A 22,198-nucleotide genomic window follows, 5' to 3' on the forward strand; every position below is an offset into this window, starting at 1 on the left:
ATGGTAAAAACCCAGCTCCGGGTGCCAAGGAGAACACGTTTTCTCAGTTAATGCCAGGCTGAGGGCCACACAATGACCCAATGAATACGACTTGAACGTGATCTGAATTTTAAAAATTCAGTTATTTCAGCATCAACCATTTTACTGATATGGAATCAGTCCAGATCCCACTTCCACGGTGGACTGTCCACCCTTCTCTGGCAGTCTGCTCCCTAGCTGGACCACTGTGACCCCAGAAAGAATCACTTCATACTCGCCACACCGACTTCCCTTGTGCCACCATTCTGTTAGGCCTGGAGCCACACAGAACCCCCGTGACACCTCGTCCACGTGGACGGTGCCTCCTCTTTGCAGACTGTTCTCCCTCTGCCCTGGGGCTCAGCCAACTCAGGCCCCACCATTCCCGAGGGACCTCTTGACAAGCAGGCGTTTCTATATAACCTTGGTTTTCTACCTTTGTTCCTAGACCCTAACCAAATAAAAGCCAGGCACAGAATCCTCTTGCTTCCTCCATATACGTATGCATGTGTACCAGGGTTTCTCAATCCTGCCATGACATTTGGGGCTGAATCATTCCTTGCTGTGGAGCTATTCTGTGCACCGTTCAGCAGCATCCCTGGCCTCAACCCGCTAGATGCCAGTAGCAATCTCCACTCCCCCCGACCCACCACAGGCGTGACAATCAAAAATGTCTGCAGACATTGTCAAATGCCCCCGCAGGGGCAAGATCACCCCCAGCTGAGAACCACTGAGGTGAGACATACATATAGCGCCCCCACGCCCCTTCTATCCGTATAAAGCAGGTAAAAGTGGTGCTGCTCTGGTTGAGGGGCAGTGTCCGAATCCCCACGCCCCCCGAGGCCCGCCTGAGAGTCTCCTGAGAGCCCTGGCTTGAGAGGGCATCATCAGTGCCTTCTGTGTTCAGACAGCCAGGGCCGCACCTGGATCCCTCCCCCAGTGATCTGGAGCTCACACTTCCTCTAGCACCCTCCAGAACTGTGTCCACACTTCCTGAGGGCTGTCTGCACACCAGCCCCTGTGCTGCTAAGTGTATTTGTGTATGTATGTGTGTATACGTGTATGTCTCTTTTAGTTGTCAAAAACTGGTATGACACAGGTACTATTATTAGGGTCACTTTATGGAGGTAGGAAGCGGGCTTAGAGAGGTTAAGTAAGCCACAGAACTGCGGTCTGTGCCCATGACTCCCTGACTCCACTTCTTCCAACTTGGCCCTACTCCCTGTGTCGCAATGGTGGCTAAGCCAGAGCTTGGGGTCACCACGATCCCCAGATGTTCATTTTAGACCTGGCACAGAGTAAGCACACAACAGCTGTTATATCGGTGTTAGTGAAACATATAAAATAAAAATCCGAATTATCCTCACAGACAAGAACGAACCAAAAGCAGGAGGAAAAAGTAAAACGGGGGAAACCACAAGCCCCGCTACCTCATGATGACAGCGCTCCATTAAGCATCGTTTTCCAATCAGCTGCAAAAACCTGCATTTAGGTTCAAACAGCCTGTACCACCGTACAGCAGGGGATCTTCTGCTTGGCAACACTCTCCTTCCACGCTGTCGTCTAGGGCCATACTGCTGCTATAACCACCAGGAGGGTGTCTTAAAGGACCTGGTCTAATGCACTGAGGCGATCAAAACACGTCACTTACTCCCTGGAATGTCAAGTGCATGCTCTGTGCAGCTCCGGTCCAACCACTGTGCAGGGACGGGCAATGGCAAACAATTACTCCTGGATGTGGGATTTGGAGAGAGAGGCAACAGGAAAGACTGCTATTTTATGGTAGATGACGCGGACAGAAACACCTTCTCCTCCCATAAGCATTCCTATCTTGACTCATTAAATAGGAACTTCTGCTATTGAAAGGACTGGCAAAAAGCCGTTTGCTCTTCTTCCTTGCCCTCAACCTCCTCCCCAAGGAGTGGGGCATGACTTCTCTGCTTGGTGAGACAGAGCAGAGGTGCTGGGCACCCACTGCCCAGTCCATTTGAGTTCTCTCGGGCACCTGCCTGCAGCGAGCGCACATCTGAGCTTCCCTCAGCGGTGCCTGAGAGGTGGGTTCCCCCCGGGGTCCTGGTGCAGGCGCCTCTGCTGCGCATGGGCAGACACGCGAGGAGCTCTTCTGCAGACCCCACTCCCACCAGGAGAGTCCCCGGGGCTGGACTAGGGGGAGTGGGTAAGGGGCCTGAACTGGCTGCAGGCCCACTTCATTCTATAGTCTTGCCTTAGTAGCAGAATGCCAGCATCTGGATCCCAACACGACCCCAGGGTCTGGTCTAAATGGCTCACTCACGGAAGGGAATGAGCCCGATGCCAGTCACACCCTCAGTCAGTGTGCCCGGAGCCTGTAAGAGGGACATGCAGGGCAGGACTACAATCCCAGGGGAGAAGCTGGTCTGCCCTGGGTGTGAGAGGTTCTGACAGCCTCAGACCTACTCAGCCCTGCTCAGCCTTGTTTCAACTTGCCTTAAGAGAACAGTCACGCGTAGGTTCTGTTCGCACCACAGACTGTAAGGTTCTGTTCTAAATAATACTGGGCCAATTATCCATGAGCACACATCTAAAAATAATTGCTACCTGAAAAGTAAGGGTGAATTATTTGGGATAAAACTCAACATACTAAGGAGTCCATCTACATTCCCCTACTCCAGCCCTTGCCCAATAAACAGAATAAATGAGAACGCACACACACACACCTCGTACGCACAATACAAACATGACCTTCAAATTAGAGAAGTGTAGGTGAATCATTGATTTTTTTAACAGCGAATGACCAAAATACAGAATACAATCTTAGAAGTTCCCTCCAGATCCATAGAGTTTCCTGCTCAACCTGCCTCACTACTTCCCTACGTGGATGTAGCACCTTGCCCGCAAGAGCTGCTGAGCGTGGGAAGCTTGAACCGGGCAATGCTGGTCTGTCTGGCAGACCCCGAGGCTCTCTGGTCTCCTGCTCACACCACTTACTGCAAGCCAAACGAAGTCTGGCAAAGCTACTGTTTCCCCAATTTCCTAGAAATAGATATCTTGGCTGATGAAAGAAATTAAACACAAATCAATCAGGGAACTCACTGTGCTTTCATAGAGTTTTGTTTTTAAGTACCGTCTCATCTATTTAATAACGGTTTATTTGGTCACCACAATAACCCAGTGAGGAAGGTAGGAAATTACCATTAACCATATTTTAGATACGAAAACCAAAATCCTAAGTGCTTAAATGACCTTTCCCAAGAGGTGTAAACAGATGAGAGAGTCACGTCACTTGATTTTTCATCTTGCTTTTTTATAGCTTTTCCACTCCAAGTTTTAAAAGTTCAATACTTCCAATGATTAAACATCTAACAAAGGGAATTCACAAATTTTGTTGGGGTGGTAGAGATAGGCCTTCCTGATGCACAAGGCAGGATTATATAACCTTTTGAGGTTCCATGACTGGTAGGAAATATGAACAGACACCTCTGTAAGTAGAGCAGCAAGAAGAACTCTCGGGAGAGGGCTGTCATGCTTCTGAACATGAGTTTACTGCAAAGCAGATCCCCAAAGGACTTTTTTCACCCCACATCTTGGAATCTAGTTCTATTTTTTCCAAAGCCCCTTAACTCCAGGCACAGTGAACACAGCCCACTCACAAGATGGGAGGGGTCTGTGGCCTCGTCAGCACAGCTTGGCCAACATTCTGAGAAGTCTATTTGTCAATGGTCCCATTTTACTATTTACTTTCCAGAGAGAAAAAGAGCAATTTTATACCACAGAAACCTGTGGATACCACCTTAACCCAGTGATCAAAGTTACCATCACCAGTAATGAAACAACTTGACATCATGGCCTCCTGATAAGATGCGCTGAGAAGGAACCAACATCCCTTCCACGGGATTCCTGCCCCAAATGTATAACCTGAGTCTAATCATGAGGAAACAGCAGACTGACTCAAACTGAAGGACAGTCCTCAAAAAAAAAAAAAACAAAAAAAAAACCGGTCTGTGCTCTTTAAAAATGTCAGGGTCATAAAGAAAGGCTGAAGAACTGTTGCAAGTTAACGCAGTCTAAGGAGACAAGACAACTAATTGCAATGTGGGACGCTGGGTTGGATTCTGGACCAGGAAAAAAAACTGTTCCAGAGGATCTCACTGGGACAACAGGCAAAAGTTGCATACAGTCTGTAAATTAAGTAACAACATCATGTCAAATGTTAACTTTTCTGATTTTTCACAATTGTACTGTGGTTATACAAAAGAATGTCTTCATTCTTAGGTATAAAGGGTCATGATGTCTGCAACTGATTCTCAAATGGTTCTTGGAAAATATGTGTGTGTGTGTGTGTGTGTGTGTGTGCCTATGGAGACTATGTGAGAGTGAGTAGGGGATGGGAATGATGAAGCAAGTGTGGCTAAATGCTAACAGGATGAGTCAAGTTCTAGTCTTGCAATTCTTCTATAGGGTTGAAATGATTTCAAAATAAAAAGGTTTTAAAAAATTGGTCTAAACTCAAATTATCCTCTACTAAGACGGACAAATGCAGGACAAGGACTGGGTGAGCAGATAAGTATGGGTGTGAGGGGGGGTATAACTTAACATTTTCAATTATCCTTTTCAAGAAAATTTTCAGGTAAGAATGTAAAAGCCTATTTGAGAAGGATGGTGGTAACACAAACAATAGTTAAATTGTCACTGCAGGGAGCCCTGATCCACTGCAGATGCTCATCTGTGGGCAGGGAAAACCATGCCACCCATCTACAGAGAAGCCTATGAGAATGGTGCTTGGCAAGGATTGATTAAATGTCCTCAACCACCAGAGAAATAGGCTGGCTCCAGGAGCCTGTGATTCGGAGAGGGAGGTGCTTATTTGGGGCCATCCATACAACTTCGCCTTAATTTCTTCCCTCATGTGGACTGTTTTGTTTCTAACGCATGATAAAATGAAATTAACCTAGATTCCTGATACAAAATTGATCTCAGGTAAGCTATCTCTGAAAGTCATTATCTTTGGCAGCTTATATTTTCTAAAGATGGCCACAATAATATCTCCTCCCATCCCACATGATCTTCTTGAGTTTATTTTTCCATCCCATTGAATCTGAGGTGGTCTCACTGCTTTGACCAAGACAGTACAGCAGAGAAGGAACACTGTGCCAATTCGGGGCATAGTCCTTAACTGGGGTTAATGGGCCATCATCCTTAATGGGCCATCTTGGACCTTAAGCTTAGTCGAGCCCTAGGTTGTAATTTAACTGTAGCACCAGATGACATTGAACTGTAGTTGCACGGAAGACCCCAGAGGTGAGAACTTCCCAGTGAGCCCATGTCAACCCACAGAACCACCACACAAAAGACCCTAAGAGAGACCCTCCTGGTAAGCCCAAGTCACAGAGCTGTGAGAATTAATAACAAATCGTTGTTTTATGCTACTAAATTTTAGAGAGTCTATTACAGCAGCAAGGGATAATGGACACATTCCCCATCATAATGACCAAACTAACTTAGAATACATTTCTAAGAACCTGAAACCATGAGAGAACATTTCACACTGAAGAACTAGGGGTACAGGCAGCACCTACACACAGAGGGCAGAGACAGGCTGGGTAAATGCACTTGACCACACTTGATTTCCTTTCTCTAGGTTACAAGAAGAAAGATATGCTCCATCCACATCTTTGAGAGTCTTGCTGAAGCTAGTTTTTTAAAACCCATACAAGTACCGGACAATGCCAACCAACAATGAAAATAAACTTGAACACTTAAAAGAGCAAAGCCATTAATATGCACAGCCGCCTACAGTGACTTAATTGATCTGAGATCCGGGAGGGGAACAATGTGCTGTCAGAGCCATTCATCACATGGCCCGTCTGGGTTTCTGGATGGGAGTTCAAAGTGGCTAGACCCCCGCCCCAGGCCGTTCAAAGCCACGTCACTTCCAGTGCGCTTTAAAGATCACACACTTGGTCTGCACAGAGGGAAAGTTGAAAATGCCACTTTGCTTGGGGCTTATTTTGTGTGACACTATTTTAAAAACCAAGTGTTTCTTTTTCATCTTTCTTTAATATTGAGTATACAAAAGAATATTTATAAAATACGAAAGGTATGAAGAATGATAAAACAAATGTTCACACATGCACCAACTAGCTCAAGGGAAAGACATACTATGCCAGGATCTTCCATGTGCCCCTCCCTGAGCCCATCCCCAACTTCCCACTCAGAGGCCATCATCACTTTGCATTTTATGTTTGCCATTTTCTTAAAATCATTTTACCACATTTATATTCTTAAAAACACACTGGTTTTGCAACATCTAGGAACTCAGTATACATGGAATCAAACTGCTGACATTCTTCTACAACTTCCTTCTCGACACTACGTTCCTGAGATCCACCCACTGGTTGCAGGCAGCTGCAATCCACTCTTTTTCACTGCTGTATAGTTTGGTTGGATTTTCAGAATATACTTACAGTCTACTCGACTTTCCGCATTTCTCAGACCTGGCCCATACCCAGTGTGGTTCAGCCGCTAATTTTCACCCCAGGGAGAAACTAAATTTCTTTCAGAACATTTTAAAAATCAAGAAACGTTTGCTATTCCTTAGACCTCTCAACTTGGTAATTCTGATTTACAGGTGCCCGAGCAAGTTCTATTGCCAGGGCACCTCATAAAGAGAGAAGGATTCTGGAGTTTGACAGTACACAGGCAGTCCAGCTGTGTTAGTGTGTGCTATTTTTCCTGCCTGTGTTAGAGACAACATGTATGGGGCTCTAAAAATAAAAGCCAGTCCATTAATTTCTCTTTGTTGAAAGTGGCAGGAATACCGTGCAGCATGGTACGGAAACCAGCATCCCTCATCGTTCAAAAATTCCCCAAGTGAAATATACAGCACAGAAAAGAGAATGTTGAAGAAACTGATCAGAGGGAGAATAAACTGATGAATGTCCCAGAAGGAACGAGGAGGCAAAGGGCCTGAGTACTCAGGTAAGTTTGGCCCCAGCATTGCCCAGACCTGCCCGGACCGCTCTGCCTTCCAGGTCCGCCTTTCCCCCCTGGCTAGCGTCCCACAGACTCATGTTGAGCGCAGACTGTGCAACAATAAACTGAGTCAGCCCCCGCCCTTGCGGCAGCCTAGCAGGAGATAATCAAGTACAGTGAGGCACAGATCAATTCGGCCTGCTCCCTCACCTCATGCAGGGCGCTCTGCTCAAAAGTCACCTCCTCAGAGAAGCCTTTTCTGACCACCCGATGTAGCTCCTCCCCTCCACCATCCTCTGCCATCTGACCCGGGCTCATTTTTCTTCACAGCACTTATCACCACCTGATATTATATTTGTTGTTCACTGTCAGGCAAGCTCCATGAAGGCTGAGAAGAGCACTGGACACAGAGTAGGTGGCTCTATGGGTGTCTGATGAACGAATAACTGACCCAGCTATGTTCTGTTAGCACAGTGAAGGGGGCGAATTCAGCTTTGGCTAGCTCTGGAGAGGAGGACAGCTGACTGAGTCCTGAGGGATGAGCAGTTCAAGGTGGGCAGCTCTCTCTTTGGAGCAGGCCTGGAACTGTCCTCATCTGGGTCCACATCTCCCTCCCACCTCTCCGGGGTCTGTCCAAGTAGAGACTATTTTCATTCGTTTGGGGATTCTCTGGAGCATCTGGCACAGTGACTTGCATTCATTCATTCCATGAATACTTATAAAGCTTCTACTAGGTGCCCATTACTGTTCTAGATAGAGTAGAAATTCTAAATATTTCTCTAAATTGAACTGCATTTTTAAAAGTCTGGGATTGTGTTTGAGTATCTTTGGTCAGAGAGAGCTTTTTTTTTTTTTTTTTCAGAGAGAGCTTTTTAAAACTCAGATGATATGTCCTTTAAAATATAAAATAGTTCCTGAATCACAACCTTCAAGATTTTCAACTTCAAAGAAATAGCACAGAGCCCACTGCAAGCTTGCTTCCAAAAACTGAATTCTCATCTCTATAGAGGGCAACAACCCTCTTGGTTCACCTCAGTGAAATTTACAATGATGATGCAAGGACCATGAGTCAAGATCCAGGAAAGAGAGGGTAGAATCTGGAAAAACCCCAGTACGAATAGGTTTTTCTCTCTGTTAATGTCAATGTCCCAAACTGACACCAGAGTACTGACATGCAAATGGAAGGCTCAGAAATAAGACAAAGACAAACAGAGACCTCACAGCTCACTTAATGGATTTGGAGTTTGCAAGAAAGCAATACCATAACCAAAGACAGGCAATATAGGCACAGAAAGAATGCAAGGGACTTAAGGAAAAAGAAAAACAACCCAAGACGCTATTAATTCAGTAATGTGCTAAAGAAAGATTTTCTTTATGGAAGGCACATACATCGATAACCAGTAGTAGTAGTTTATAAAAACCATAGCAATCTCTGAGCAAAACAATATTAGTGAAAGAGTCTCTGTTAGGAAGCAACAAATCAGAAATAAGAGCTGCTATCATCTCGAAATATTTTTTAAAAATTCCCAAGTGTTAGAGGGCAGACAGCAGAAGCAAGAAGAACTACAATCCTGCAGCCTGTGGAACAAGAACCACATTCACAGAAAGACAGACAAGATGAAAAGGCAGAGGGCTATGAATCAGATGAAGGAACAAGATAAAACCCCAGAAAAACAACTAAATGAAGTGGAGATAGGCAACCTTCCAGAAAAAGAACTCAGAATAATGATAGTGAAGATGATCCAGGACCTCGGAAAAAGAATGGAGGCAAAGATCGAGAAGACGCAAGAAATGTTTAACAAAGATGTAGAAGAATTAAAGAACAAACAAACAGAGATGAACAATACAATAACTGAAATGAAAACTACACTAGAAGGAATCAATAGCAGAATAACTGAGGCAGAAGAACGGATAAGTGATCTGGAAGGCAGAATGGTGGAATTCACTGCTGTGGGACAGAAAAAAGAAAAAAGAATGAAAAGAAATGAAGACAGCCTAAGAGACCTCTGGGACAACATTAAACGCAACAACATTCACATTATAGGGGTCCCAGAAGGAGAAGAGAGAGAGAAAGGACCAGAGAAAATATTTGAAGAGATTACAGTCGAAAACTTCCCTAACATGGGAAAGGAAATAGCCACCCAAGTCCAGGAAGCGCAGAGAGTCCCATACAGGATAAACCCAAGGAGAAACACGCCGAGACACATAGTAGTCAAACTGGCAAAAATTAAAGACAAAGAAAAATTATTGAAAGCAGCAAGGGAAAAACAACAAATAACATACAAGGGAACTCCCATAAGGTTAACAGCTGATTTCTCAGCAGAAACTCTACAAGCCAGAAGGGAGTGTCATGATATACTTAAAGTGAGGAAAGGGAAGAACCTACAACCAAGATTACTCTACCCGGCAAGGATCTCATTCAGATTCGATGGACAAATCAAAAGCTTTACAGACAAGCAAAAGCTAAGAGAATTCAACACCACCAAACCAGCTCTACAACAAATGCTAAAAGAACTTCTCTAAGTGGGAAACACAAGAGAAGAAAAGGACCTACAAAAACAAACCCAAAACAATTAAGAAAATGGTCATAGGAACATACATATCGATAATTACCTTAAACGTGAATGGATTAAATGGTCCAACCAAAAGACACAGGCTTGCTGAATGGATACAAAAACAAGACCCATATATATGCTTTCTACAAGAGACCCACTTCAGACCTAGGGACACATACAGACTGAAAGTGAAGGGATGGAAAAAGATATTCCATGCAAATGGAAATCAAAAGAAAGCTGGAATAGCAATACTCATACCAGATAAAATAGACTTTAAAATAAAGAATGTTACAAGAGACAAGGAAGGACACTACATAATGATCAAGGGATCAATCCAAGAAGAAGATATAACAATTATAAATATATACGCACCCAACACAGGAGCACCCCAATACAAAAGGCAACTGCAAACAGCTATAAAAGAGGAAATCGACAGTAACACAATAATAGTGGGGGACTTCACAGGTGAATTGTATCAAACATTTAGAGAAGAGCTAACACTCATCCTTCTCAAACTCTTCCAAAAAACTGTGGAGGAAGGAACACTCCCAAACTTATTCTATGAGGCCACCATCACCCTGATACTAAAACCAGACAAAGATACTACAAAAAAAGAAAATTACAGACCAATATCACTGATGAATATAGATGCAAAAATCCTCAACAAAATACTAGCAAACAGAATCCAACAACACATTAAAAGGATCATACACCATGATCAAGTGGGATTTATCCCAGGGATGCAAGGATTCTTCAATATACGCAAATCAATGTGATACACCGTATTAACAAATTGAAGAATAAAAACCATATGATCATCTCAATAGATGCAGAAAAAGCTTGTGACAAAATTCAACACCCATTTATGATAAATACTCTCCAGAAAGTGGGCAGAGAGGGAACTTACCTCAACATAATAAAGGCCATATACGACAAACCCACGGCAAACATCATTCTCAATGGTGAAAAACTGAAAGCATTTCCTCTAAAATCGGGAACAAGACAAGGATGTCCACTCTCACCACTATTATTCAACACAGTTTTGGAAGTCCTAGCCACGGCAATCAGAGAAGAAGAAGAAATAAAAGGAATACAAATTGGAAAAGAAGAAGTAAAACTGTCACTGTTTGCAGATGACATGATACTATACATAGAGAATCCTAAAGATGCCACCAGAAAACTACTAGAGCTAATCAATGAATTTGGTAAAGTTGAAGGATACAAAATTAATGCACAGAAATCTCTTGCATTCCTATACACTAATGATGAAAAATCTGAAAGAGAAATTAAGGAAACACTCCCATTTACCACTGCAACAAAAAGAACAAAATATCTAGGAATAAACCTACCTAAGGAGACAAAAGACCTGTATGCAGAAAACTATAAGACACTGATGAAAGAAATTAAAGGTGATACCAACAGATGGAGAGATATACCATGTTCTTGGATTGGAAGAATCAATATTGTGAAAATGACTATACTACCCAAGGCAATCTACAGATTCAGTGCAATCCCTATCAGATTACCAGTGGCATTTTTTACAGAACTAGAACAAAAAATCTTAAAATTTGTATGGAGACACAAAAGACTCCAAATAGCCAAAGCAGTCTTGAGGGAGAAAAACGGAGCTGGAGGAATCAGACTCCCTGACTTCAGACTATACTACAAAGCTACAGTAATCCAGACAATATGGTACTGGCACAAAAACAGAAACATGGATCAATGGAACAAGATAGAAAGCCCAGAGATAAACCCACACACCTATGGTCAGCTAATCTATGACAAAGGAGGCAAGGATATACAATGGAGAAAAGACAGTCTCTTCAGTAAGTGGTGCTGGGAAAACTGGACAGCTACATGTAAAAGAATGAAATTAGAACACTCCCTAACACCATACACAAAAATAAACTCAAAATGGATTAGAGACCTAAATGCAATACCGGACACTATAAAACTCTTAGAGGAAAACATAGGAAGAACACTCTTTGACATGAATCACAGCAAGATCTTTTTTGATCCACCTCCTAGAGTAATGGAAATAAAAACAAAAATAAACAAATGGGACCTAATGAAACTTCAAAGCTTTTGCACAGCAAAGGAAACCATAAACAAGACGAAAAGACAACCCTCAGAATGGCAGAAAATATTTGCAAATGAATCAATGGACAAAGGATTAATCTCCAAAATATATAAACAGCTCAAGCAGCTCAATATTAAAGAAACAAACAACCCAATCCAAAAATGGGCAGAAGACCTAAAGAGACATTTCTCCAAAGAAGACATACAGATGGCCACGAAGCACATGAAAAGCTGCCCAACATCACTAATTATCAGAGAAATGCAAATCAAAACTACAATGAGGTATCACCTCACACCAGTTAGAATGGGCATCATCAGAACATCTACAAACAACAAATGCTGGAGAGGGTGTGGAGAAAAGGGAACCCTCTTGCACTGTTGGTGGGAATGTAAATTGATACAGCCACTATGGAGAACAGTATGGAGGTTCCTTAAAGAACTAAAAATAGAATTACTATATGATCCAGCAATCCCACTACTGGGCATATACCCAGAGAAAACCATAATTCAAAAAGACACATGCACCCCGATGTTCACTGCAGCACTATTTACAACAGCCAGGTCATGGAAGCAACCTAAATGCCCATCGACAGACGAACAGATAAAGAAGATGTGGTACATATATACAATGGAATATTACTCAGCCATAAAAAGGAACAAAATTTGGTCATTTGTTGAGACGTGGATGGATCTAGAGACTGTCATACAGAGCGAAGTAAGTCAGAAAGAGAAAAACAAATATCGTATATTAACGCATGTACGTGGAACCTAGAAAAATGGTACAGATGAACCAGTTTGCAGGGCAGAAATTGATACATAGATGTAGAGAACAAATGCATGGACACCAAGGGGGAAGGGTGGGGGGGAGATGAATTGGGAGATTGGGATTGACATGTATACACTGATGTGTATAAAATTGATGACTAATAAGAACCTGCTGTATAAAAAAATAAATAAAATCAAAAAAATTTTTGGAAAGAAAAATAATTCCCAAGTGTTCATTAAATCTGTGTATTATCCTATGTTCTCTGAACCAAACTGATGCACCAATCAAGTTTTATATGAGTCTCTCTATATACAGAGTTTCCTTTTTTCTAAATTAAAATCATATTTCTCTTTCTCTCTGAATACTACTGAACATGTTTCCATTCTACTGCTGGAATGAGTTATTTACTGAGTCGTTCTTGTCAGTTACTAGCAGTAAAATGTTTTAAAGACCTAAGTCAGTGGTCACACAGTGTAAATTTGTTTTCCAGTTACACAGTTTTTCATTGGCTTCATTAAAAAAACATACAGCTGATGGTGACTGATAAGTTATTATTGCCTCTCTGTTAAAGAGACAAGACGAGAGAGGGTCTGAGAGCGAGTGTGGAGCACAGGGGCTCCAGAGCCCAAGCGCAATGCAATCACTTCACTCCAGATGCAGCTGAAGGAGAAAGAAGGGGAATGCCAGAAAAGCAGAATGGGACTAATGGACCTGAAGAAAACACGCCGAATGGTTCATCTCGGTAAATCAGAGTCCAGTATTTACCAGGCAGCAAAGCCCTCAAGAGCACATCATTTATCTAGAAGATACACAGCGCACCTCGGCGGGCCGGCCACGCCTCGTGGGGGAGCTGGAGGCACACGGCACAGAGCCCCCCAAACTGCTTTAACCATCCGACTATGGTGAAGGGGAAAGATGCTTACTTGGTTGTCACAGGAGAAGACGACCTCTTAGAAACGCCTGCTGGAAAATCGCATCTTCTCAGAGGGGACATGAGGCCCACGCTGGGAACAGAAGTTGTTGTTCTCGGCCCCTTCTTCGTCTTCTCCGTCTGTAGGGGACACAGAATAGGACGGCCATGGCCCATGACTGCCATTACTTCTACAATTTCTAAAAATACCCCAGATAGAAGCAATGCACAGCTTTCTTTCAGAAGGAACCATACGGAGCTATACTGCTTCCCACAATGGGAATCTTTGCAGAGAAGCACCAGGGGGGTCATCATATTTAGGTCATTCAGTTAAAAAAAAAACAAAAAACCTCAGCCTTAAAACATAAAGACCGCCTTCTCCTTGTTACCTTACAAAAAGCTAACAATGGAACCAGATTACGGTCCTGGACATACAGAAGCTGGAATGAGTACAAAGATATACAATCACTATTTTTAAAAAAAGCTATAGGTGGGTGCAAGACAGTGAGCTGGGGACCCTTACAGTGTACCCAGTTTAACGGGGACTGCCACCCCTCCATCCCTCTATGTCTTCCCCATGGCCTGCCTCACATGGGCCTCTGTGACTGGCCCGCGGCAGGCAGTCTGCAACGGTGGTTCCCTTCTCTCCCGATTGTGATTTTCCGCAGCAAATCCTCATGCAGCCCCCATGCCCACATACATTAGCCCCCTCCCACAGGAATCCACCCAGCAGTAAAACCCTAGGGTCTGAAACATTCACTTCTCCTGTGAGAACCTTGGGATCACAATGGATTAAAAAAATAAATATGGTGTTATAAAATAAATGCCCAATGGTAATGTGGTGTTTAAAATGAGTCCACATGTCATCTGATGCTCCTTGCTTTAACAGGTGGAGCTCAGTTCCCTTCTCCTCAAGCGTGGGTTTGGTCTCTCTCTCTCTCTCTCTGATCTCTTGCTCTAGGGGAAGCCAGCTGCCATGTTATCTGGACACTCAAGCAGCTCTCTGGAGAGGTCCATGCAGTAAGGAACTGGGGCCTCCTGCCAACGGCCATGTGAGTGAGCTGTCCTGGAAGAGCCCCAGCCAAGCTTTCTGACGACTGCAGCCCTAGCTGCTGTCCTGACCACACCCTCATGAGAGACTCTGAACCAGAACCACCCAGCTAAGCCATCCTCAATTTCTGACCCAAAGAACCAGTGAGGTAATAAACATTGGCTTTAAGCTGCTAAGGTTTGGGGTAATTTGTTACATAGCAAGTATAACTAATGAAAGTAGTATGGCATGTATAATTTCTAAACAAATACACACAATCGGGGGTACCTGCTCAACATCTGCCTTACTGATAGTGTTACCATGACGACAAAAATGTTTAAAGGCCACTGTTGTGGATGAAGGTTGACCTAGAACTTCAGTTCTAGTTGCCTGTAGAGGCAAGACTGGCCCAGAATCAGACATCCTTAAAGAAGCAGAGAAAGGGCACTGGGAACATTCCTTCTGACGCCCGTCCTCTGGAGGACAGGCTATAACGAGGACAAGGGCTTTAGGAATCTGTTCCAAGGCACTAAGATTTAGGAGGGTGCAAGAAGTTAAATGATTTTCAAAGGTTGGGTGCAATTTTAAACCAAATCTGCCCCTTGAGCAGTCCCTAGAGATTGATGGAAATAGACCCCAGGTCAAGTGCAGGGAGTAATCACACTGTCAGATAAACCAGTCCCGAGGGGTGAGTGGGTATAAACCTACCGGCGAGGCCTCCGCTCCTGCAGAGGCTCCTTTCCCAGCATCTCCTACGCCAGATGTAGATGTCGTCTTCTTCTTCTCGGCATTTCGAGTGGGAGAAGACTTGTAGGAAGATTTAAGGGGGCCAGCAGGAGCTACACGAGGACAGGCATGGGATACTAGAGAGTTATAGTATAAAACCCAGAGACACAGGGAGCATAGACAGAAAAAGTAGGGGGAACAGAGGGTTGGGAAGAACACCACATTTCTGTTAAAACGTGACACGGGCAATCCACATTCTCAAAATACCACCATACTTTTTCTAGTGTACACAGAATAGACCGTATCTTAAAAGACCCCCATACTCAATGCTCAAGAGTCCAGTTCATTTCAGGAGTTCAAAATCTGGGCTTTGGAGCCAGATGGACCTAGCACCATCACCTAATAGCTGGATCACCTTGGGTAGGTGACTTAACCTCTCTAAATGTCAATTTCCTTGTACAGGAGAGAGTTAACATAGCAGACCTGACTGCTGTCCTTGGAAGGGCCTGTTCACAAGGTTGACCCTTGTAAGCATCTGGAAACTTGGATTTCAGGAGGGTTCTCACCATTAACTGATGAGTAGCTCACTGTGCCTAAGCTGTCTGTACAAACGACATGACTGATCTTGCTTTCTTGCTCTGGGTATGGAATGTGGTATGTGCCTGGCAGGGGGTGCCTACGTGACCAGTGCTGGGCGCTGGCCTCCCTGGTTGGCAACATTTCACGCGTGTTGTCGCAGCTCGTTGCTGGGGGACTCAGGCACATCCTGTGTGACTCCACTGGGAGGGGACTCTTGGAAACCTGCACCTGGTGTCCTCTGGACTCGCCCGTGCGCCAATTCCCTGTGCTGACTGTGCTGTGCAGCCTCCCGCTGGAACATCACAGCTACGAGCGCCACCACATGCTGAGTCCTCTGAGTCCTCCTAGCGAATCACTGAACCCGGGGTGGTCTTGGGGACCCCTGACACAAGTGGTGTCAGAAGCAGGAATCGTGAGAAAGACCCTGATTCCCTGATGCACAGTGAAAGCACTGTTTGGTAAAAGGAAGGAGAAAGGGGTGGAGGGTGACGACCCTCTGGTGCCTGGTGGCTATGGAGCCCCCACCAGAGGAAACAGCAGCCAAGCTGCTGTCTGCTGCGAGAGGTGAAATACCTATGGAATCTGAAGATGACCCATGGAACTCCAGGTGCTGGCTTGCTCGATCCCCTGGCTGCTTTTGGCCATGCTGGCTTAAGTGAGGGAAAGAGTGCAGCCCAGGTGATGCCTTTAGTTTTCACTTTCTCCTCCAAGTGGAAGTGGGACACAACCTCCTTGCTTTTTACCACCAGTGGTTTGGCTGGAATTTAAATTCCGAGTAGTGGAACCAGAACAAGTCTCCATACCTGGTGATTTTTGCATAATGGAGCCTCTGGGAAAAGGGAGTTGTAAAAAGAGAGGCAATCTCCAGACAGAAACACACTTCTGAAGTTTTAAAAATCAACCCGGAACCACTGTAGATACAGAACACCCCTCCGTGGGGCCCTAACCTGAGAAAACATCACAGATGCTGGCTGGACCATCCAGGTCACAGACAAATGCACACAGGAAAAGGCTCGTTCTCTGATGGGACCATCCAACACGGAGCTGCTGGTGGGCTCTCGACTTCTGATGTGGAGCCGGACTGCATTTCTAACTTGTAATTCCTGCCAGAGCTGCAAGTTGAGAAAGGGCACTCAAGGGAGTGTGACCCCTCTGTCCACCCCGAAGAGCAGGCTCGACCCCCTCTGGGGGATGCACCACTGCTGACGAGACAAGACGTCTGGTGTTTGACTTTCCAGATTGGCTACGGTTTGTTAACAACGGACCGAGAGCCTGACTCTACTTCCCTTGCCCTTCTCCCTCTACACACACCTCAGAAAGGCAACTTGTTCAATGCACCCGTCCCCGAAAAGGGACTGATCTTTTCTAGGCTGCTCACTGGATAAATGAAGAGGATGGAAGAGACGGGGGATGATGCAAACCTATTTTGAAATTTTTTGAAAATTCAGGATTTTGTCCTAGTTTCTGAGCATGATGTGTCATTCTGCTTAAGTTGGACACATTTTTTTTTAAATAAAAATGCTCTTGTCCTTCTTGCATTCAACCCTTCTAGATGAAAGGTCCATGTGAGAGTAGAGGATGACTGAGAAAATGTAAAGTCGTGATTATTGAAAGGGGCGTGCTGATAACAATGGAGAAAAACAACAAAACCCAGCCCCCCTGGAGTGGTGCAGGGGAGGGCCAGGGGAAGGGCATTCACGATCTTTCTCTTCCAGAACTGTTTCTGGGAACTCTCCCCTCTTGCTGAAGGAAAACCACACTGCCTTTGCAAGCTGCTGCCAGCGCTTCAGATCGAGACAGATTGCAGGTGACAGCGTGACCGTGAGATGGCAGGGGTAGGCCAGCTCCTGCGCAGTCCCCGCTCAACACCTCCACACGCAGTCCACACTCGGCAGGAGGTGAAGCCAGGGTCGCTGGCAGAACTGTTTGGAATGGACCGCCTCAGGCAGTGCCTCTGAAAGCGAGGACTGAGAGCGGGGTGGGGGGGGGGGCTGTGAGCCTGGACTGCCTGCCCAATGCACGTCCTGCGTGGGGTGCCCGAACATCGTAAACTCTGTTTCCAGGGGACACGTGTGCTCTCGGGGACTGTACTTGTACCATCACGACACTGCCTCAGCCCTGGAAGGCTTCGGGCCAGCTTCATCTTACTGCCTAGCGCTGGCTGGGCCTGAATTGATGCCTCAGGCCAGGTAGAAGAGGTTCATATGGAAACTTACGGAGGAAGCCAGCTGGCTTTCTAGGACAGACCTTGATAGTGACTGGTCTGTGTCTTAACTGTCTAAGTCCAGCACCCCTACATGGCACAAGTGAGATCCACACGGTAGGTTGGCCTCAGCCTGCTATACGAGCTCCTATTGATAATAATTCTGCCGTAAAGACACCGTGGCCAAGGACCAAGGGGGTGAACTGTGCAGAGAAGAACAGAAAAAACACAGCAGGCCTAACTGCTCTCCCTGGAAAGGCCTGCTTACCACACTGGCCCCGGCATCGGGGAACTTGGATTTGGGCAGAGTTCCCACCGTTAACTGGTAAGAGTGGCTCACTGTGCCTAACCTGTTTGTACAAACAACATGACTTACGCTGAACACCTGCTTTCCTTCTGAGTTTGGAATTTGGGTACATACCTGGCAGGGGGTGCCCACGTGACCAGCCCCCACTAAAAACTCTGGGCACTGAGTCTCTAATGGGCTTCTGTGGTTGGCAACACTTCATACATGTACTAATTCATTGCTGGGGGAACGTGTCCCGTGTGACTCCACTGGGAGAGGACGCTGGGAGCCTGTGCCCGGTCTTCCCTGGACTTTGTTCCTTGTACCCTTTCCCTTCACTGATTTTGCTCTGTAGCTTTTTGCTGTAATAAATCATAGCTCTGAGCTCTCCTAGAGAATCATCGATCCTGGGAGTGGTCCTCCTGACACATTTCTCATTCTCAAAATGGGGATACTTCCTACTTCCCAGGAGTTTTTTGTTGATTTGTTTGAGATAGAATTCATATATCATAAAGGTGTACAATTTAGTGGGTTTTAGTATATTTACAAGGTTGTGCAACCATAACTACAGTCTAATTCCAGAACATTTTCAACACCCCCAAAAGAAACCCTGTGCCCATTAAGCACTCACTCCTCTTCCCCCTCCCCTAGTCCCTAGTAACCACTTATTTACTGTCTCTCTGGATTTGTCTATTCCAGACATTTCATAAAAATGGAATCATAAAACTTGTGGCATTTTCTGCCTGGCTTCTTTCACTGAACATAATGTTTTCAAGGTTCATCATGTAGCATGTATCAGTAATTCATTCCTTTTTATAGCTGAATAATATTCCACTTTATGGATAAACACATTTTGTTTATCCATTCATCTGTTGTTGGATATCTGGGTTGTTTCCACATTGTGGTTAATCTGAAGAATGCTGCTGAGAATACTTGTATACTTCATTGTGTATGTTTTCAATTTCCTTGACTCTATACCAAAGAGTAGAATTGCTGGTTCATGTGGTAACGCTAACATTTTGAAAAACTTGCCAGACTGTTTTCCAAGGCAGCTGCACATTCTACATTCCCACCAGCAATGTATAAAGGTTACAATTTCTCCCACATCCTCGCCAATACATATTACAGTTGACTCTTGAACAACACAGGTTCGAACAGCATGGGTCCACTTACATGCAGATTTTATTCAATAGTAAATACTACGGTACTATTTGTGGCTAGTTGAATCTGCGGATAGGGAACCAAGTATACAGAGGGCTGATTATAAAGTTATATGCAGATTTTTGACTGAGGCGGGCTGGTACCCCCAACCCCTAAATTGTTTAAGAGTCAACTGTATTATCCTTTTTTTCTTTGAATTTTAGCCATCCTAGTAGTGGGAAGTAGTATCTCATTATGGTTTTGATTTGCATTTTCCTAATGACTAAGGATGTTCAGCATCTTGTCATATGCTTATTGGCCATTTGTATATATTCTCTGCAGAAACAGCACAACTACTTGGAAACAGGTAGAACTAGGTAGAGGACAATATGTCATTTATATGTTACTTCACTGAACGCACTATATCTTGGGAACTGACACGGAGACCAGATATGCCCTAATGTGGACACGGCATTACTCACTTGCAAACAGGGGACACTAGTGCCCATTAATTTTTTTTTTTTTTTAGTCCCCATTAAACTTGCCATGATGGTTTGATCTGCTTTGGTCAAGGAAGGGCTTTGATGGTGTGGCCCACTGTTTCTTGGACGTCAATGTGCAGGTCTGGCGGGACCTGAGAGTCCACCCTCCTAACAAGCTCCCAGGTAATACCAATGCTGTTGGTCCATGGACCACCCCTTGAGTAGTGAGGCTCTAGATACCTGTTCTGACTGTGTCCATCATTGTGCTATCTCATTTAATCCTCATGACAATTTAAAATAACTCCACTTTAGAGATGAGGAAACTGAGGCTTAGAGAGGTTAATTAACTCACCCAAAGTGGTAAGAGCTACTAAGTGGTAGAGCTGGTTATGGGACTTCTGAGATTGCAGTTTATAGGCTACTTTACCAAACCGTCTATTTAAAAAAGTCTACTAACCGCCATAGCTCATGAGATGGATTTTTTTTTTCCTAATCCACATGCCCTCAATCATAAAATAATTTACTCACCTCTGTGACACTTGAAAGAAAAGAAATATAGCAACAATAAAACACTGGTGGGTAGAAAATGTTATTAACCATAGAAGACATTTCATGAAGCCAACAAATGTGAAGCAAGATATAAAAATTCAGGAATAACTCAAAGGCCAACCAATACCATTTGGGGCATTTTCCTCAGTGTCACCAGCTTGGCCTCTTTTACCTGAGTGACTGGCCTGCTCAGAGAGCATGAGTGCACTTCTGCTTCTGGCTAAAGAAGCCTGTGTGGGTGTCAACAGTCGCATAACAAGAAAGGTTTCCATGGGACTAAGGTGCGTGCGATGAGCTGAGGGACGGAATCAAATGAAAATTTTAAAAAGCAAAATTAAAACAAAACAAAATAAAATGCCTAAAACAACACAGTGCATGATGCAAATCAACTTTTGGGTGGCAGAACGAATGTGGAAAGAAAAAATATTGTAGCAAAGGATGGCTTCGGAGCTCGTCATAGTAAAAGAAAACAGACGCTGTGTCATTTAGAGCTTGGGAGAGTGTGTTACTTCTCCTGGGGTGCCAGAATTCATTCAACATGCTATTACAGAATTAGAGTATCACCTGTACCACCCGAAGAGAATTAGCCCATATTCCAAGATGTCATAGGGACTCAAGAAACCATTTACTCACCAAGTAGATCTAACATTGGAGAAAAAGATTACTCCTACAAAACACTTGTTTTAGGCCCTCTGTTAGGAAATATTTCATAACACACTGATTTTGTTAATGTAGAAATATGCATCCTTTCATACTTTTCTCACGCAAGTAAGGGCAAAAGTTAAATAAGAAACATTAAAAAAAAATAGCCAACTAATTATCAGCTTTAATGGAAGTAGTAGTATCCATAATCTAAAATTCAGTGACTGAAATGTTATTTTGATGGTTTCGGAACATATTATAAGATAATGGATTAACTTTTCAATGACTTCGTCTTCTTTGGGTATCCACTAGCCAGTAAATGGCTTGGGAATTTCAAATTTTCAATTAATAATCCACAAGCAGATAATTCAGTTGCCAAAAATATATAATAACATACTGATTATCTTTACACATTAATCAATGCAAATATGAATTTAACATCAACTCGTAACCATATGAATTAATGAAAACCTATGGGATATACTCACAAATGGAACAGCTATACAGAATTAAAAGCATGTAGATGTTCTCTCATCCAGCTCCTAGTTAATTCAAGGTTTCCAGCGCTTACCCATGAACTGCATCAGAGAGCATCGACACTGACACTTCTGGGGTCTCTGCCACACATGACAGACCTCTGTGCTGGAGGCGCAAGGTCAAAGCCAGTGGAAAAAAACCAGGAACGCACACTGGCCTCTTCAGAGTCACAAACACCCTCCTGCTCACCCCCTGGTGATGACTCGATGAGTTACGTACTCTACTGGCACCTGACACTTCTTCAGTGATGCTTTAAGATACGCATTTAATGCATGGAGAGCTTCCCTCCCTTCCTTAACCTACAAACTCTGAAAGGTAGCAATTCAGACTTTTAGTGTCTTCTCTGAGCCTCCATTAGAACATGGGTGATTTTAATCATCTATTCAGTTTCTGGAACTGGCACCCGTCCTATACATACCATCTCTCACCTCAAAACAGAGCGCCAGAAAAGGCCACCCATCCTTTTGCCCTTTTAAAGATTTCGTATTAGTTCTGAACTTCTGTTTTCAAAAGAGAAACGGGCAGGCTTACAAACCACAGACAAGAGCAGAGCCCCATTTTTTTCACTCATCTAAGTCTCCCGCGTACCTCTGCCTCATCAATCCCGCCGTTTCTGGCTAATCAACAATATCGCACCAATAACTGGGCAGTTACTTTTTTAACAATCACACCTGCCCACTGGTCAATTAACCCCAGGCCAGGATAACGTCTACATGCACTGTGGAAAATGGAAGTCTCTTTCAGA

General features: G+C 44.2%; 1 protein-coding gene across 12 annotated transcripts in view; it reads right to left on the reverse strand.

The window, feature by feature from the left end:
* MAP7D2 (MAP7 domain containing 2) overlaps positions 1-22,198 on the reverse strand; it is a 105,911-nt gene that overhangs the window by 20,148 nt on the left and 63,565 nt on the right. For 5 of the 12 annotated variants that reach the window (XM_059911150.1, XM_059911153.1, XM_059911156.1 and 2 more), the window contains 3 exons: positions 20,447-20,569; positions 15,018-15,172; positions 13,293-13,420 (listed from right to left, as the gene is read on the reverse strand). In XM_059911150.1, coding sequence (XP_059767133.1) covers positions 13,293-13,420; positions 15,018-15,172; positions 20,447-20,569 — 406 coding nt within the window. The remainder of the gene's footprint in view (positions 1-13,292; positions 13,421-15,017; positions 15,173-20,446; positions 20,570-22,198) is intronic. The other 7 variants (XM_059911161.1, XM_059911158.1, XM_059911154.1 and 4 more) reach the window with 3 other exon arrangements.

The sequence above is a fragment of the Balaenoptera ricei genome, chromosome X (genome assembly GCF_028023285.1).
Source record: "Balaenoptera ricei isolate mBalRic1 chromosome X, mBalRic1.hap2, whole genome shotgun sequence".
NCBI classification, from domain to species: Eukaryota; Metazoa; Chordata; class Mammalia; order Artiodactyla; family Balaenopteridae; genus Balaenoptera; species Balaenoptera ricei.